The sequence below is a fragment of the Protomyctophum parallelum genome (genome assembly GCF_964188405.1).
Source record: "Protomyctophum parallelum genome assembly, chromosome: 22".
In the NCBI taxonomy this organism is placed as follows: Eukaryota; Metazoa; Chordata; class Actinopteri; order Myctophiformes; family Myctophidae; genus Protomyctophum; species Protomyctophum parallelum.
The window spans coordinates 18254717-18273343 of record NC_139714.1 but is presented as its reverse complement, the minus strand read 5'-3'; the positions used below and the strand labels follow the sequence as shown (position 1 = coordinate 18273343).

The following is an 18627-nucleotide window of genomic DNA, read 5'->3' as shown; positions in this document are numbered from 1 at the left end:
CATAGCTCCAGTCGAAAGAAGGATGGCCAGTCGCGCCGTGGTTGGCTAAGTTGGGTTGTCCGCCTTGCCTCTGATTGGATAAGAGCTCGTTGCCTTGGCAACTAACCCAACTATGCAAGTAACCCATAGCTCATATGACGCAAGTCATTTAGAGTATGATTGGCGACACCTGTTTGTGTTGGAAGGAAGAGACGTTGCCCAGTGCGCTCTGAACTCTTCCCAGTGAAAGGGTGAGTGAAAACAAAACATTAGTAGTGCTGTTGTCAACTTGTCATAAGTAGGAATTGTAACTATAACGGCCTACAGAAATAATAAGACCTACTGTACCATCATCCACTACCATAGGTGAGTTCAATGTAATTATCGTTCTCATTTGAAACAAAAGCATACATGTGGTCTCCGAGGCTAATGTTATTCCTCATTGTACACGTTTTTTTCCCCCCGAGTCCATATTATTAATAATAATAATGCATTTTATTTGTATTTCACTTTTCATTCACAAGGAATCCCAGAGTGATACATGGTAAAAAACACTTAATCAATCATAGGTTAAAAACGGCTATACTTTATGAACAAAAAACACCAAACGTAACTTTGGAATACTATTAGCCCTCCAAGCAGAACCCAATGCTACTGAAGTTTCTGACATTTGTTCGACCCAGTGCATTGGGTCCTGTTGCACCACTACCATGCCACCTGGTACGCAGCCATTCTTAAACATAAACAACATGTTTAGCGCCTGTCTGATATATCTTTGACGATATTTTTTCGTGTAAGCGTTTCTGACTATGTTTAGTATAAGTACCCATACATGCCGCTGCGAATATCTCCTGTGGCGCGGAAGCCGTTAAGTATTTTTAATCTTTGTTTGACCGATTTGGTCGCTTTGATTCTTCTCTTCCTTCCTTGTTTATTGACACCTCATTGTACCGCCTATCTGGCTAGCTAGTGGCGCTATAGCTATGACAGAGCAGATCAGAGGCAGGGACGTAGCCGCACAAGCCAACCGCACACCGGGAGGCGGTACAATAAACGGTAAACAAACAAGAAGAAATAAAGCGACCAAATCGGTCAAACAAAGATTAAAAATACTTAACGGCTTCCGCGCCACAGGAGATATTCGCAGCGGGATGTATAGGTACTTAAAGTTCCCGAATTCAGAATAACTCAAGCTAAAAAAGACCGTCACACGGCGCAGATTCAATCTTAGAGAGCATTTTTACTTCCGCGTTCCGGAATTCCCATACGAAAATATAGTTATGACCAGGGACCCAACATAAAACTCATCAAAATTTCAGAAAAGCTTTATGTAGGGTCCCGAAAGGGGCTAGAATACTATATAGGCATTAAGCTACTAATCAATATATCTCAGTATTATGATTCTCACTCTGTTTTTTCTTTTCCTGCGGGCCGCTGCCACATTAAGTGATGGTGGGGGGACTGCGGGCTGCATATGGGGCCCCGCAGGGCCTCATTAAGTGATGGTGGGGGCCGCATGGGGCCCCAGGGCCACCATTCAGTTGCCCATGGCTACATAGTAAAATGTTCTTGTGTTTGTCACAGTCAGATATTGCATAATTAAATATAAAGTGTCCGTCTCCTTTCAGGTCTACTCAGAACTCCTGGTCTACTACTCAGAAGAGCTGTTGTCCATCATGGCCTCGGTCAGTTTTGTTGTAAATGGTCTCTTACTCCTTTTTCTTGTAGTTTTTGTTACATTGCAGGTGGCTCTACTGTCAATTAACTTGAAAATTAACAATAAAAACTGCATGAAAATATATTGTGATAATGTCATGCATCGTGATACAGCTGGACAAAAATATTGTGATATTATATCGTTCCATATCGCCCAACACTAGCGCAAGGCCGCCCAGAAGCTCGTGGCCCCTGGGGGTCCGGAGAGCAGGACGTGTCAGAGCCACGGCGAGCCTCTGAACATATTCTGCCGAAGCGACCTGGAGGTCATCTGTCTGGAGTGTCTGAAGACTGAGCACAAGGTGATGTGAAATAATGTGTATTTAACCAATCAGCTTAAGGGACAACTTTTTTTTAACCAAGGTTCATGTTTCAGGTTGTTATTAGAGAAAGTAAAAGATGAGTTGTTGTTTTTTTTTCATTTGCAGCTTTCTTTAGTTTTAGCTATTTTTGACAGGGGGGGCGGGGGCATTCGAACATAAATATTACCAAAGAATATGGTGATTTATTATTTTATTATTTACTATAGTCCTACTAGACCCCAAATTATATCTGGCCACAAAAGATCACGGGATCTATTGAATGTGACAAACAGACATATTGAGCCTAGGGCACAGTATGGCATCCCCCTAGTACCTCTACCCTCACATTCAGTAGATCCTGTCTGTCCAAAATAGCTAAAATCGCTAAAACGAAATAAAGCAGCAAATGAAAAAAAATGAACACTCACCTTTTACTTTCTCTAATAACAACCTAAAACATAAACTTTGGTTGAAAAAAAACTAAAGTTGTCCTTTAACACTCGCATGACTGAACTACTGAAGTAAGGCCACCTACTACACAAGCTGAATTGAGCTCAAAAATACCCTTTTCCCCCCCTGTGATGTTATTGGCTACTGTAGACCAGACACTGATGCTATTGGCTACAGTAGACCAGACGCCCACAACACCAGAGGGTGTTCAACAAACCTGTTGAACACCCTGTTTATGGCTATATAGAAGTGTTTATTTTGTACGTCTCTAAATGTTATGATGAATTGAACACGGTGGACCCTATTGTAAATAAGTGTAATGCTTTATGGAGTCGTCCATAGACGACAGTTTTTGTACTGAGTTGTGCTTGAAATGTACTGTAATTCTCCATTCTAAATTCATCAATCAATCAATCAGACGCTTTGATACCAAACTAAACATGAACAACAACAATTCTTCCTCGTCTCCCTTTCTCCCCAAATCCTGGCGGCAGGCCCACTCAGCCGTGCTTCTGGAGGAAGAGTACCAGAAGGCGCACGCCGAGCTCCGCCAAAGCAGGGACAGCGTCGTGTCCATGATCGCGGAGCGTCGGAACAGAGTCCATGAGCTCCGACAGTCCATGCACAGGACCAACGACTGCGCGGCGAAGGACAAGGCGAGCGCCTTCAAAGTGTTCGAAGATCTGGCGTCGGCCGTCCACAGCCACTGCAACGCGCTCGTCGAGGAGATCGAGGAGAGGCGGCGAGTGGCCCAGGTGCGAGCCCAGCACTCCGCGGAGTGGCTGGAGGCCGACATCGCCGCACTCCAGGGGAGAATCGTCGAGATGGAGCGGTCGTTGAACACAGAGGAGCACCACCGTCTCCTCCAGACGTTCCATTCGCTGTGCGGTGTTCCGGAAGTCCTCGCTTTGAGCGAGGTGCCGAAGACCCAAGCTCCTCAGAGACAGAGCCTGATGGCCGTACAGACGGCCATCGCCGAGCTGGAGGAGACGCTGCATTACAAGATGGAGGAGGTTCCCGGAGCCAAGCTGGCGTGGGCGAGACGGCGCTTTGCGCGTCACGTGACCCTGGACCCCGACACAGCCGCTGCCGCCCTCGTGCTCTCCGAAGGCGGGAAACAGGTGTGGGCCAGGAGGTCGACAGTGTCGACCCGACACACCAACGACCTGTTCGTCCTGGCCAGAGATTACGTCTGCTCGTCTAAGTACTACTATGAGGTTCAGGTCAGTGTTGTTTTCCTCCACTAAAACCAAGTTTTCACTGACAAACTATAATGGGAACTAAATGAAAACTAAGCTACGATGACTAAAACTAAGAGTAAATGACAATTTCGTCAACAAATAAAAACTAGACAAAAATGTTAGGAAGGGACTAGTGGACAAGAGATCCAGTATAAGTCATTTTACACTTGGTTGCATGCTGAAAATCAGCTATGAAAATAGCTGATCTGCAAGCTCACAACGTGTCGCGCTGCGACGCGTTGTGAGCTTGTAGATCAGCTATTTTCAGTCATTACGACGGCATCAAGGCCCGCCAAAATACATTTTAGTCGACTAAATCACCTGTAGATTTATTCGACTAAAAACTAAACCAACACTAACACATTCCCGGTGACTAAAACTACGTGAAAACTATTCAAGAGGCTATGACTAAAACTAACTTGCTGCCAAAAACAACACAGGTCAGAGGAAACACGGACTGGATGCTGGGAATCGTCGACCAGTCCTTCAAACACAACAGGATACGGCAGGTGGCGTGCTGGTCGCTGCGACTGGATAAGAACGGAAACTATTTGTCCGGCCGAAGCAGAAGGCCACCGGCGGTGGCGGCGGTCGAAACCACCCGTCTCTTCCCGAGCACGAGGCCCGAGATCATCGGGGTGTTTGTGGACTACAGGCGAAGCGAGGTTTGTTTTTACGACGTCGACACCAAGGCTCTGCTGCAGTGTTTCACGCAGTGCGTATTTGTGGAGCCGCTCTACCCCATGCTGTGGTGCAACTGTGACAACGCTCCTCTCGTTATCCTGTCACCTCGGGATTACCACGTTTAGGTTGACCATTTGATTGTTGCCACAAATAATTGAGCCTAACGATTTGAACGATCACTGAACATTGCCACAATGTTACAATTAGTATTTCTGTTTGCCTTTTTAGTCTTTGTGATCACAAACGGCACAGGGCAGATAATGACGAATAACTTGAATGTACAAAGGAATTATTTCCCCAAAATGTACAAAATAGCGGAAATAGTTGATCTACAAGCTTACTGTGCCGTTGTAAGCTTGTAGATCTGCTATGGGTTGTGTGCTATTTTTTAAAGAAAATTTCAGTTTTTTGTTTTTTTTCCTAAAATGATGTGATTTTTGTGTTACTGCACATACATTACTGTATGATGATTGAGCCTAGGCCTGTAGTGTACAATATTATTGTACTTATGTTGGGAACAAGCTGATATGCAGGCATGTTTGATTTTCCTATATATTTTTTTCTTTCGTTTCCCAAGTCAGTTTCTGTTATAAAGAAAGTAGAGTTATCTGTGAAACATTTGTGGTGGTGGGGGGGGGCTTGTTGCTTGATGGGGGGGGGGGGGGGGGGCTACTGTAGGCCAGTACAATATTATTGTACTTATTTTGGGAACAAGCTGATATGCAGGCATTTTTAATTTTCCTGCATTATTATTTTTTTGTAAAAATAAAATTGTCATATGTTATGGTATAATTTGCCTTGGTGTTTTTTCTTTCGTTTCCCAAGTCAGTTTCTGTTCAAGGCTGGAAATAAAGTAGGATTATTTGTGAAACATTTGTGGTGGTGGTGGTGGTGGTGGGGGGAGGGTGGTTTGCTGCTTGGTGGGGGGGGCTTGGCTAGTACAATATTATTGTACTTATTTTGGGAACAAGCTGATATGCAGGCATGTTTAATTTTCCTGGATTATAATTTATTGTCAAAATTGTCATATGTTATGGTATAATAATATGGTGTTTTTTCTTTCGTTTCCCAAGTCAGTTTCTGTCACAGTCAAAACTGGGAGGAGTAGCGAATAAAAAAAAGGTTACTAGAGTCTAGAAGAATAATAAGAAAGAAAGTGGGGCAACCAGACTAATAATAAAATACTTTTGTTTAAGTTAAGTTGAAATGTATTGCAGTGTCTGTTTTGCCAAAGTCACACTTTTGTCAGTGGAAAAAGGTAGTCATAGTTTTAGTCGACGAAAATAACACTGGTTACCTCAAAAATTGCAATTAGTGCCATTTAGTTTAATTTGTGTTAAATACACAATTAGAGACTGAAATAATTGTTATTTTGATCAACGATTGCCTATAATGGACTGGTACCAACAAACAGCGTGGAATTGTGGACAATCTTATCGAACTATAGCAAAAATATTCTTTAGTTTTAAGTCTGAGGCTAAATGTCATCAAATGGGGGTCCCTGGCTCAAATGCTGAATAAATAATGGACAATTGATATGAAAACCACTACACTACACTACACTGTAATCCAGTGGTTGGGTCTTGGGACCCCCAGGGGTACTTGAGGGAGTGATCCCCTGGTTACAAAATGATAGTTTGGAACCGGTTCTTTTTGTACACTCTGAGTTAAATTACATTGATTTTTACAATATAAATTGGGGGTCCCAGAGATAGACATGTCATTAAATCGGGGTCCGTAGACTAATGCACGTCAAACCTGGGGGTTCTTGAAATGAAACTGGTTGAGAATCACTGCTAGAGACGTAAAAGTCTTCTCTTATGGGGGTCCATGGAATATCTTTTCAAATGGGGGTCCGCGGGCTAATTAGTGTCAATTTGGGGGTAGTTGACATGAAAAAGTTTGGGAACCACTGCAATCATTACACTGACTACACATCATGAAACCACTACACTTCCCAGCATTCATTTGCCAACGTCATCAGAACCCACCGGAAGTGTGCAAGGTCTGGCCGCGCCCCCCGACCGTCACTTCAGTTCAGTTCAGTCACTCCAACCTGAAGAAGAAGAAGATTCTCCAACAAGAGGATCAAAAATTATAAAGCTTCATTATACAACATGGCCGGCTTGCCCCGAAGGATTATAAAGGTAAACTTTAACGTTTTGACAACAAGCGAAGCCCTTTTGGCGGGACTGTTTGTGTTGTTTCCCCACGTAACGTTGGCGCCCCAGACAGGCAGACAGCTAGTAGCGTGATGCTTGTTATCATCAGGCTAGCTGTTAGCTATCAGCGTTGCCATGTCAGCTTGTTATAAGCGTCTTTGGGCTTGTTTTTTCTGTAAAGTAGCTTGTAAATATTTTGTAGTTGGGGCTTGTTTCTAAAGTGTAGTTGTTTAATTGGGCTTGTTTCTAAAGTGTAGTTTTTTTGGGTTTGTTTCTAAAGTGTAGTAGTTGCTTATTTGGGCAACTGAGCTCGTTTCTAGTTGCTTATTTGGGCTTTTTCTAAAGTGTAGTTGCTTATTTGGGCAATTGGGCTTGTTTCTAGTTGCTTATTTGGGCTTGTTTCTAAAGTGTAGTTGCTTTGGGCAATTGGGCTTGTTTCTAAAGTGTAGTTGCTTATTTGGGCAATTGGGCTTGTTTCTAAAGTGTAGTTGCATATTTGGGCAATTGGGCTTGTTTCTAAAGTGTAGTTGCTTATTTGGGCATTTGGGCTTGTTTCTAAAGTGTAGTTGCTTATTTGGGCTTGTTTCCTAATGTTGTTTAAACCAGTTATTCTCATTTCTCACACATTCCCAATCCCAGGACCTCCAGAGTCCAGATTCATGTATTTGTCCAAGGACCCTACAACATGTACAAAAAAATATGTTGTGCCAGTACTGGGACCCCATACCAGCTTTGTGTTAAAATGTTAAAAAAATATTCCACATTTGTCACCTTTTTTCCATTATTTGTTTTTGTTGAAAATAGCAGATTTACAAGCTGTAGATCTGCCAGCCTTGTGCCCTATGGGGCCAGAGCGTAGGAAGGAGTTTCGCTCAGAACGGGTTATTCTGGTTGCCATTTTCCTGCCTACCAGTTGGGCTTGTTTTCATAGACCTGGATGCTTATTTCTCTCACACAATCTGGCAAAACTGCTGCTGCCAGTGCTTTACTTCCTGCTCACTCCCCTGGCTGTGCGGCTTCATTAAGACACTTATTTAGGGGAGGGGGGGGGGGGGGGGGGTGTGTGTGTGTGTGTGTGTGTGTGTGTGTGTGTGTGTGTGTGTGAAATAAGCATAGCCTGGTTTGGAGACTTCTATTATTGGCTTGAAAACTCAATAGCGATTGTTAGCTAGCTCACACACACTCCTCGCCAACCATAACTGAAATATATAAGCAATATATGATCACAATGTATATGTTATTTACTTGAATGTAATGATCAGATCACTGTACTGAACTGAAAGCCGCTTTTACTGGTCCCTAAACTAAGGCAACTTCAAGTGAGCCAGGCCCCCCCAAAATGATGCACACTCATCTTATCAGTTCCTTTACCTCCAGGCCAATATAAGATGTATTTTGTTTTACAACAAACATATTGGTCATTGGAAGCAGCAGGAGTTGGTAACAAACAAGAGTTAGTTTTCCTTGTAAGGGCAGTGGTTTTCAACCCTTCATGTCAAGTCCCATTATTTATTGGGCATGTTGAGCCAAGGACCACCATTTGATGAGTTTAAAGCCCTAACCACACCAGTGGCGTATGTATCTACAAAAACTAGACCTGAGAACTATTAGTGGACAGCTGATTGGCCGTCGCGGTAGAGGGCCTTTCTCGGCCCCACCTCTCTCCCTGTGTTTTAGGATCCAAGATGGCCGCAGCTCCAGGAGGGGGTGGCCTTACTGGGCTGCGTTCACAAATTCAAGACACATTTTGTTTGCTGGGGGGGGGGGGGGGAGGACACATCCATCAAAGCTGTGTTCAGACACAAGTCAGGTGTCAGACACAAGGCAAGTGTCTTGAATGCAGCCCAGTAAGGTCATATGTCGACCCCGCCCGCTCACCTCTGCCCCACCCCCTCCTGGTGTTGCGGCCATCTTGGATCCTAAAACACAGGGAGAGAGGTGGGGCCGAGAAAGGACCTTAATGCATGCCTTTCAGCCTTTGTATCCTACTCGTCTGGCAGGTATATCTCTTTGAAAACCTTTAGTGCTATGATTGTGCGCGGGACGACGACAATTAACAAATCTTGCCTGCCCAAAATGTAATTCCTGAAAACGCCACTGAACCACACCAAAGGGTCAAGACTGTTTTGTGATATGTGTGATATGTCTTGATGCACGTTGACCCGCGTTGACCCTAGTGATTCAACGCATGGAATGCAACGGCCCAAATCACACCAAAGGGTCGAGACGGTTTAAGGGCCGATTCATATTCCTATTTTAGAGCCGAATAAAAGTCGTTTCGGCGCTGTAGAGCCTACAATGTGACGTCATTTGAGGTTCGGGGGGGCGGGTACCGTGCTAAAGTCGGCTCTTCGGTGCTACTGAAAATTTCTGGAGAGCCGAAATCATTTCGGCACTACAGCGCCGAAACAACGGTAAAATAGGAGTATGAATCGGCCCTTAGCGTTAAAAAAATGTTTTCTAAATCCTGACAGTTTTCTGAAAAAAACCAATGTTTCTATGTCAGTCGTTCTCAAACATATTCATGTCAAGGACCCCAAAGATATATGACATTGGCCGCCGACCCCCCATCTGAAAATATGTAGTTCCAGGGACCCTCCCTGTAGCAAAGATTTGAGTTAAAAACTCGCTCTGAAAGAATATATATTCAATGATTTCAGGCAAACTTTCACGATTTTTCAAAAATAGCAGACGTGCCGCGCTATGAGCTTGTAGATCTGCTATTTTTCAACGGACACCAAAAGGGGTTCCCGCCCAAAATGGGTTAATAGTGTAGACTCTAGTCTACAGTCTACACTATTAAGAGAATGTAGAAGTGTAGACTTCCTAAATTAAGTAATGCAGATGTTTAACAATAATTTAACTCTTGAGTGTAAAATGAAACCAAAATGGACCCGTAATGGGTCTATTTTGGTTTAATTTTGCGCTCTCAAGAGTTAAAGATCTATGAGGGTTCAATTGGTTACCAACTCAGCTGGGGTGGGACCACCTGGAACCCCCTCAAGGACCACTGGTGGTCCCCGGACCACCTGGAACCCTCTCAAGGACCACTGGTGGTCCCCGGACCACCTGGAACCACCTCAAGGACCACTGGTGGTCCCCGGACCACCTGGAACCCCCTCAAGGACCACTGGTGGTCCCCGGACCACCTGGAACCCCCTCAAGGACCACTGGTGGTCCCCGGACCACCTGGAACCCCCTCAAGGACCACTGGTGGTCCCCGGACCACCTGGAACCCCCTCAAGGACCACTGGTGGTCCCCGGACCACCTGGAACCCCCTCAAGGACCACTGGTGGTCCCCGGACCACCTGGAACCCCCTCAAGGACCACTGGTGGTCCCCGGACCACCGGTTGACTGACTGACTTTCTGTAGTCTACAACTGACTCCACCTGCCAAAAACAATTGTCACCCCTTCAGATTCCTCCGTCTGCTGTTTTTCTTTTTTATATAACTTTGTTTATTGGTTTTTTCACAGAAGCATTATTTAAAGATGGAGTGCCACAATTTTTGTATTTTTCCAGCTTTTCATGTGTCTATGGGGTGACAGTACTTCATTAGACACCCTGGAGTCGTTTTTATGTGCAATGGTGTAATAACTTTGTATTTAGGGTTTCTTCCTGGAGGCTGAACCCTTGACGGTCAAACGGGCCAATGAAGTAAACACGGATAGTGTGACGTAAAAATATTGCACGCACACACGCACCTCCCCCTCTATATATATTTTTAAATACGACAACCTCTGTGGGCGGAGCTGCCTGCCACATACACACGTGTGAACTGAACGTCGCAGCCAGCCAGTTGGTTGCTCTGTGCATAACTGTGTGGCAGATTTTCAAACAGTCATTTCACACATTACCAGTTCACAGCAGAGCAGACTGTTTTCCGTTAGATTGGAAGCAAGTAAATGTTCACGTCGGGTCCTCAGGATAATCAAGGAAACCACAACAAACCAGCCTCCTACCTGCTCTGCTGTATAGTTGCTCTTGTTGTTCTCAAGGAGTAGGTTGTTTCTTTTATAATCACAGTGGTCGGGCTTTGATACAGAGTGTAGTGGCATTCTTGTTGGCTGTTGTAGTCAATATAGGTCCTAATACTTATACGAGGCTGTAAAGTCAAGAATTAGAATCTGTTGTTGTGTCGCGCTGGCGTCATGTTGCCATGTCTGGCTATTACAAGCGACTTGGGCTTGTTTTCATAGAAGTAACTTTCAGGGGAGATGTGGTTGACTTGACCAATGGTTCATGTGAAGGACCCTCAAATTAATATGTTGTTAAAAGGATTGGTGTTGTTGAAACGTTTTCATAAATATTCAAGGCAATATCTGTGACTTATTTTTGTGGACTTGGCCGCTTGTTTCTTTAAATCTGGCGACTTTTGCAAGAGTGGAGAGTCTTCTGTCCAGAGCATCATGTGCCTAGTGTTTTGGACAGTTTTAATGCCAGGGTGCTTAGCTGGAGGAAATCAATAGCCTACAATATATTGGCAAATTAATAAAATTATTCATGCTAAATGATCTATCAAATTAATTGTTTCTGCTGTTAAACTATGATTGAATTGGATGATGAGCTGAGCTGATTGTGACAATAGGGTCAATATAATTGGAGGAAATAAATAAATGATTATAGAAAAAACAGATCTGATATGGTATGGATGCGTGGATTATATGCCTATACATGGATGGTGGCAGTATAAGTGCATAATGGTGCTTATACGATATCTCAGAAATATGGGAAGTGTTCACTTCTAACATTCACAAAAACATGAGTTCTTGTTACATTACAGACACCAATTTGTCATTTTGTAAACAAAAGGGCAGAGCCATGGGCTGTCCTTTAATAAGGAGGGGGAGGGACTAGGACAAGTGGGTGGTCTTAAAGGAGGAGGCGGAGGGACTGGATTAGGTGGGTGGTGCTACGGTTAAACTCACGCATACCTAATGAACTTGTGGGTGTGTCCACATAAAGCTATCATTTTAACAAATACTGTACACTTTTTTGAAAAAGTTATACCTCATATACACCTAAATACACCTGATGATCATGTTTAAGTGTGGAAAAAAATCACGGCACTCCATCTTTAAATACTGGAGTTGAAAAATAATAAATGGTGGCATTAACAGCTTCTCTTAAATAAACCCCACAAGTATGACATACAAGAGTAAACACATTGAATTTTCACCCCAAAGAAAAAGGATAACAGGAAACAAGACAAACAAACCTTAAATATACAGGATCAGTAAAAGTTGAAAAATAAAAGGCAGACAAAAACAGACAAAACAACAGTACACAACGTCCTATAAGCAATCATAGGTACATGATACATCCATAATCCGCATTACATCACAGCAATCCAATCACAGTATAGGCTACTTTTAAATCAAAAGTCCAGCAGACATCACCCATCCCCAAGCAGAGAACGGATTCAAATTCTGAATGAATTGAAAGAATGGACCCCATATCCTCCCAAACCTATCGGAAAGAACCATTCAAGGATAGTCTAATCTTCTGCAGTTTTACACAGTATCCGTCTGCTGTTTTGACTGATTTTAAGATATTATTTTGAGGCTTTCGCATTTATTTATTTTTAATAAGAGGGATAGGGTGACAGTAGGCTGACAGGGGAGACAGGGGAGTAAAGGCAGTCGGGATCAGGAGTGGAACCCGCGGCACACTGCCAGACTGGACCACCAGCCAAGGTGCCCAGAAGGCTATGCCCGCCGCCCGGGCCTATCCCCATCATTTGGAATTGCTAGTCCCAACTCCGTATCCATTATTCTATTGTGATTAGTCATTGTTACTTTTTTATTATGTTCGTATTCATAATAGGACATCACAGGTATGTTTGATTGAATTTAACGATTGATTGCTTAAACGTTCATTCATAGTCTGGACTTTCGGTGGTTAGGTGACCACCGAACTAGTAACTACAACATGACGTCACTGAGCCGCGGTGAAGAGCAAACCACCGCCACCGCCCCAGCCCTTCTCTCTGTTTTTACTCACCACTCCGGTGGTCACCTCACCACCGGAGTGGTGGTCACCTCACCACCGGAGTGGTGGTCACCTCACCACCGGAGTGGTGGTCACCCCACCGCCTAAAATCCAGACTATGAATGAGCCTTTATACAACGACTAAAACGCCTACTTTATATTTAGCCCATTTTGAGCGGGAACCCCTTTTGGTGTGTTAGCATTATGTTATGCTTTAGCTATTGAAAAATAGCAGATCTACAAGCTCAAGGTCTGCTATTTCTTTTTTTTAATCGAAGAACGACTGACATGGAAACATAGCTTTTTCAGAAAACTATCAGGATGTAGAAGACATTTATAGAATCTGATCTGAGGTCAGAATGGGTTAATCTTCGTCTGTGAAAATGAACCCTGATTGTCTCTTATCTCTCCCTCTTTGGTCACAGGAGACCCAGCGGCTGATGGCGGAGCCTGTGCCGGGCATCAGGGCGGAGCCGGACGAGGGGAACGCGCGCTACTTCCACGTGGTGATCGCCGGGCCCCAGGACTCGCCCTTCGAGGGAGGCACCTTCAAACTGGAACTGTTCCTGCCCGAGGAGTACCCCATGGCCGCGCCCAAAGTGCGCTTCATGACCAAAATCTACCACCCCAACGTCGACAAGCTGGGGAGAATATGCTTAGACATTTTGAAAGGTACTAGGAACGTGTTTGTGTTGTTGTTGTTGCCTCGGTAGTCGGTACCAGTGTTGTTTTTGGTTGGCAGCACATTTCAGTTTTAGCCCATTCTGACCTGAGATCAGATTCTATAAAAGTCTTCTACATCTTGACAGTTTTCTGAAAAAGCTATGTTTCTATGTCAGTCGTTCTTCGATTTTTCAAAAATAGCAGACCTACAAGCTCGTAGCACGCCACTCGGTGGCGCGCTATGAGCTTTTAGATCTGATATTTTTCAATAGCTAAAGCATAAGATAATGCTAACACCAAAAGGGGTTCCCGCCCCAAAATGGGTTAGTCATAGTCTCTTGAATAGTTTTCATTTTAGTTTTAGTCACCTGGAATGTCTCAGTGTTTACTGTTTAGTCTAGTTTTAGTCGACTAAATATCATAAGATTTTAGTGGACTAAATCTACAGTTGATTTAGTCGACTAAAATGTATTTTGGTGGGCCTTGATGCCGTCCTAATGTTTTATTTTCACTTAAATAGCCGATCTACAAGCCCGCAACGCGTCACAGCGCGACACGTTGAAGATCGGCTATTTTTAGTCTTAGTTTTAGTCATCATAGCTTAGTTTTCATTTCATTTCCATTTAGTTCGGTGAACCAATATTCTGCAGCTCTTGCTCCATGCGCGCGCGCCCCTCTAGACCAGAAAGCACGCTGGCTGGGCCAGGCTACGTGGGAAGTACTAGACCAGGGGGTTTTCAACCCGTTTCATATCAATAGGTCCATTATTTATTCTGCATTTGTAGCCACGGACCACCATTTGATGACATTTAGCCTCTCGCACCCAATAGACTATCTTGTTGTCGTTGACTCGTTGGATAAGATCTTGTCCACAATTTCACGCTGTTTTGATGTTTTTACCATTAGATAAACAGGCAAACGTTTGGATGCAAAATGCACCCTACTGTATATTTGAATCTCCCGCAGGGCTTATTAACATACTCCTCCCGTTCTCCAGATAAGTGGTCTCCGGCGCTGCAGATCCGAACGGTGCTGCTCTCCATACAGGCCTTACTCAGCGCTCCCAACCCAGACGACCCGCTGGCCAACGACGTGGCGGAGCAGTGGAAGTCGAACGAAGCCCAAGCCATCGAGACAGGTGAGTCACCACGGGGTCACATGGGGTCGTTTTGGTTTTGTTTGTGGCAGGCAATGTTGATTCAAAGGCAAAGTCATACGATTTGTCACACACGTTACCGCAGTGACATTTGTTCTCCGCATTTGACCCCATCTCTTGGAGCGGTGAGCTGCAGCCGTGCCGCGCTCAGGAATCATTTGATTAGTAGATTTGACCCCCCAATCCAACCCTTTGATGCTGAGTGCCAAGCAGGGAGGCACTGGGTCCCATTTTTACAGTCTTTGGTATGACCCGGGCCGGGGATCGAACCCCGACCTCCCAGTTTCAGGGCGGACACTCTAACCACAAGGCCACTGTCTGGTAGGTGTACTATAAAACTATGACGGAAAATGTCCATCGAGGCGTCGACTATCCGAATGTCCATTTTCACTGACGAAAAACTAAATTAGAACTAAAAAAAAAAAAAAATCCTATGACTACTAAAATTAAGATTTAATGTACTGACAATTTCGTAAACTAATAAAAAACTAGACTCAAATGTTAGGGAGGTAGTAGTCGTTTGGTTGCGCTTAGGTGTTGCGCTAAGAAAATAGCAGATCTACAAGCTTGTACATCGGCTATTTTCAGCATACAACCACGGGTAGGACGCCATCAAGGCCTGACGAAATGCGCTTTTGCCGACAAAATCAACTGTAGATTAAGTCGACTAAAATCATATGATATTTACCCGACTAAAACTTGACCAACACTAAAACATTTCAGGTGACTAAAATATGACTAAAACTAAATGAAATTCCCACCGGGGGACGCTGTGGGCGTGTTCTCAGCGACTACACCCTAGGTGGGGTTGGTTACAGGGCCTTTCCGTCAATAATAATAATAATAATAATAAATTGATCTGAACTGCAGAACAAAAGTATCATTGACATTTTGAGTCAATCAGTGAAAGACAAGAGAGAGGCTGCCATAGCATGAATATGTTTATTGTTGTAAACTGACTGCAACATTTTCATTTTATGTCACATTTAATGGACAATACAGTTTTCTTTATCTGACAGCTGGCTTTGTTGGTATCCCATCATGAATATTTGCTGTCTTGGTTTTATTCAGTCACAACAATGGCTTGGCTTGCCCCCCTCCCCCTCCATTTCATCTGATGTCGTTCAGTTCCGGAATAAATGGAAAATGTTTATGAATGGTATTTCTGTACGCCCTACGAGGCTGTCAAAATACAGCGACCCGCTTGTTTGTTTTGCTTTTTTTTTGTTGCGCAACTTTAAATGATTTATAATGCAGATAAACATGTTTGCTTCAACGTCCTTTTAATTGGCTTCTGAAACTTGTGTAATGTTTGGTTAGGAGTTTGTTTATTAAGTGTTTTGACAACCCACACCGAAGCAGCTTGTTCGTTCCCACATCATCCAGTTCTAATGTTGACTAAATATTCCACTGGGATCCTCCTCCAACTCGGAGCAGTGGCGTGCACAGACATTTAGAGGGGCAGGTGCTCAAGTGAAAAAAGGGCACCTTGTGCAGCGCGTGGAACCGGCCGGTTGCCTTAACCCATTCTGACCTGAGATCAGATTCTATAAATGTCTTCTACATCCCGACAGTTTTCTGAAAAAGCTATGTTTCTATGTCAGTCGTTCTTCGATTTTTCAAAAATAGCAGACCTACAAGCTCATAGCGCGCCACTCGGTGGCGCGCTATGAGCTTGTAGATCTGCTATTTTTCAATAGCTAACACCAAAAGGGGTTCTCGCCCAGAATGGGTTAATAGTGTGAGATTTATACATTTTGGGGCATAAATAATATATTGGAAGCTTTTTTAATCAAGGATTGATCAATGTCACCCTGGTCCACATACTGTACACTGTACAAAAAAATAATATATATATATTTTGGCCAGATGGAAATTATACTGATCCCCTAGGGCAGCTGTCACCAGTACACATTTAACTTGACCATTCATTGTCACACTGATAATTGTCATTAAATGGTAAATGATATATTTATATAGCGCCTTCATCCAAGGCGCTATACATGGATTGTGCATTACATTCACACACACAATTAGCAATTAGGGGTTCAGTATCTTGACACACTTGACACTAACTCTGGAGGAGCCCGGGATCGAACCGGGAACCTTGCGGTTCCTATCTGGCCACAGTGCCGCCGCCGATTAACGATTTAATTGTGTTTTTGTCATCAGAATATGCGAACACACTCACACACACACACACAGTCACACACACACACACACACACACACAAAGTTTGCCTCGTAACTAACTTCTTATCAAGACCATTCAATGCAGCCAGTATGGACATTTCCTACATACTGCCTGCAGCGAGCAGGCCACTAGGAAACGCAGAAGTGAAAACATCGTGAAACTGATTTACATGGCTGGTTAAGATTGATACAAGGTTAAGGGAATTTCGTAGCCGGGTTAAGACTGAGGTTAGGGTTAGGTTTAGCCATTTACGGTTAGTAATTGTGCGACAACCGCGACCAACGCCACGTCGGGAAAACAATGGCTGACATTGGCATGCTGTCGATAAACCGCTGACGATGACCGGACATTAAATACGGAGATAACATCCAAAAAACCGCTCACCTCTCTTCTCTTCTCCTCTCCTCCCCGCCAGCCCGGAAATGGACCCGGCTCTATGCAGAGAACAACATGGAGGTATAGAGAGGATCACGAGAAGGGCCAGAGAGAGGTCGTCTGTCTGAATGTTCGGCTCCGTTAAAACACAATGTATTTCCTCCTCCTACTCTTGTCAAGATGGCCTCTCTTCCCCCTTCACGCTTCTCGCTTTTAATGAACTCAACAAACGACAACAACAACCTACGACGACGACAACAACCTACGACGACGACGAACGACCGCAGCTGCAGCAGCATAAAGAAATGAAATGACGCAAGTCCAAATCTAGTCCGAAAAGAAAAGCTGACAATATATTTACTGCTACAAGCCTCTTGTTGACTTATGTTCCTTACCCCCCCCCCCCCCCCCCTCCCAAAAGACATGTTAGCTGTTTGTTAGTATTTGTCCCGTCTGTCTCTCTCTCTCTCTCTCGCTGTACGGAAATGGAAATCTGGGACAGAGGCCGATGACTTCCTCCCCGCTAGACTTTTACGAACGGATCTGTTGTCGAAACGACACGAGATGTGCTGCCGTTGCTAAGCTTTGAACGCATACCATGTGTTGTCATGTTTAGAAATGTACATGGACGGCGTTTAGTGCTGCTTCAAATTCAGCATATCGTCATTCTTTCCCCCCAATACATCGGTATGTGTTTTATTATTATTATGCCGTCTGTCATCTCATGTCTTTTGTTTAAGAACGTACGTCACGGTTGACTATTCTCCCGTAAGATGCTGGTGGCTTCAATGAAAAGTGGAAATGGTGAATATAACTCCCTACTTTGTAGGAGTAGGGTTGGGGACCTGCAACCGGTTCTTTTCCACACCCCGGTTTCCCCAGATTTGAAGAACCGGAATCAGTTCAATCGTATTTGGAACCTATTTTTTTATATTTATTTTTTATCACTCTGTCAAGAGGTGATTCTGTATCACTCTGTCAGTCAGAGGTGATTCTGTATCACTCTGTCATTTGGTTCCATGTGTACCCTCTCAGAGTTACAGACCTTTAAGGGTCCATTTGGTTCCATGTGTACCCTCTCAGAGTTACAGACCTTTAAGGGTCCATTTGGTTCCATGTGTACCCTCTCAGAGTTACAGACCTTTAAGGGTCCATTTGGTTCCATGTGTACCCTCTCAGAGTTACAGACCTGTAAGGGTTCATTTGGTTCCATGTGTACCCTCTCAGAGTTACAGACCTGTAAGGGTCCATTTGGTTCCATGTGTACCCTCTCAGAGTTACAGACCTGTAAGGGTCCATTTGGTTCCATGTGTACCCTCTCAGAGTTACAGACCTGTAAGGGTCCATTTGGTTCCATGTGTACCCTCTCAGAGTTACAGACCTGTAAGGGTCCATTTGGGTCCATTGATTTGTACACTCTCAAAAGTTAGTCCTGGAAGGGAACCCACTATCCACACTTTTCCTGGGCTGTGTGTGCTCCACTTCCTGTAGATTTGATCCAATGAAATCCAATGAAACTGGTCAGATGACCAATGATATCCAATGAAATCGACAGGAAGTGGAGCACACACAGCCCAGGAAAAGTGTGGATATAGGCATCGATAAAGGGAATCGTTAAGGAACCAGAATCGTTAAAATCCTAAAGTTTCCCAACCCTAGCTGTGAGGTCTACTTTAACTGCTGTGATGAGATTAGTATAGCGTGCGTTCTTCCC

The 18627-nt window shown here is 44.0% G+C and overlaps 2 protein-coding genes across 2 annotated transcripts; both read left to right on the top strand.

The window, feature by feature from the left end:
* Positions 1-1453: 1453 nt before the first annotated feature.
* Positions 1454-4497, top strand: LOC310879742 (E3 ubiquitin-protein ligase TRIM38-like; the record flags this gene model as incomplete). Its single annotated transcript, XM_083794569.1, has 5 exons — positions 1454-1519; positions 1608-1664; positions 1860-1997; positions 2942-3670; positions 4129-4497. 5 exons carry the CDS (start codon positions 1454-1456, stop codon positions 4495-4497), a joined length of 1359 nt encoding a protein of 452 aa, XP_083650695.1.
* Positions 4498-6388: 1891 nt separating this feature from the next.
* On the top strand, positions 6389-17893 carry LOC310853590 (ubiquitin-conjugating enzyme E2 N-like). Its single transcript, XM_083757973.1, has 4 exons — positions 6389-6519; positions 12952-13198; positions 14187-14327; positions 16954-17893. Exons 1-4 carry the CDS (start codon positions 6490-6492, stop codon positions 16998-17000), a joined length of 465 nt encoding a protein of 154 aa, XP_083614099.1. The 5' UTR covers positions 6389-6489; the 3' UTR covers positions 17001-17893.
* Positions 17894-18627: the final 734 nt, after the last annotated feature.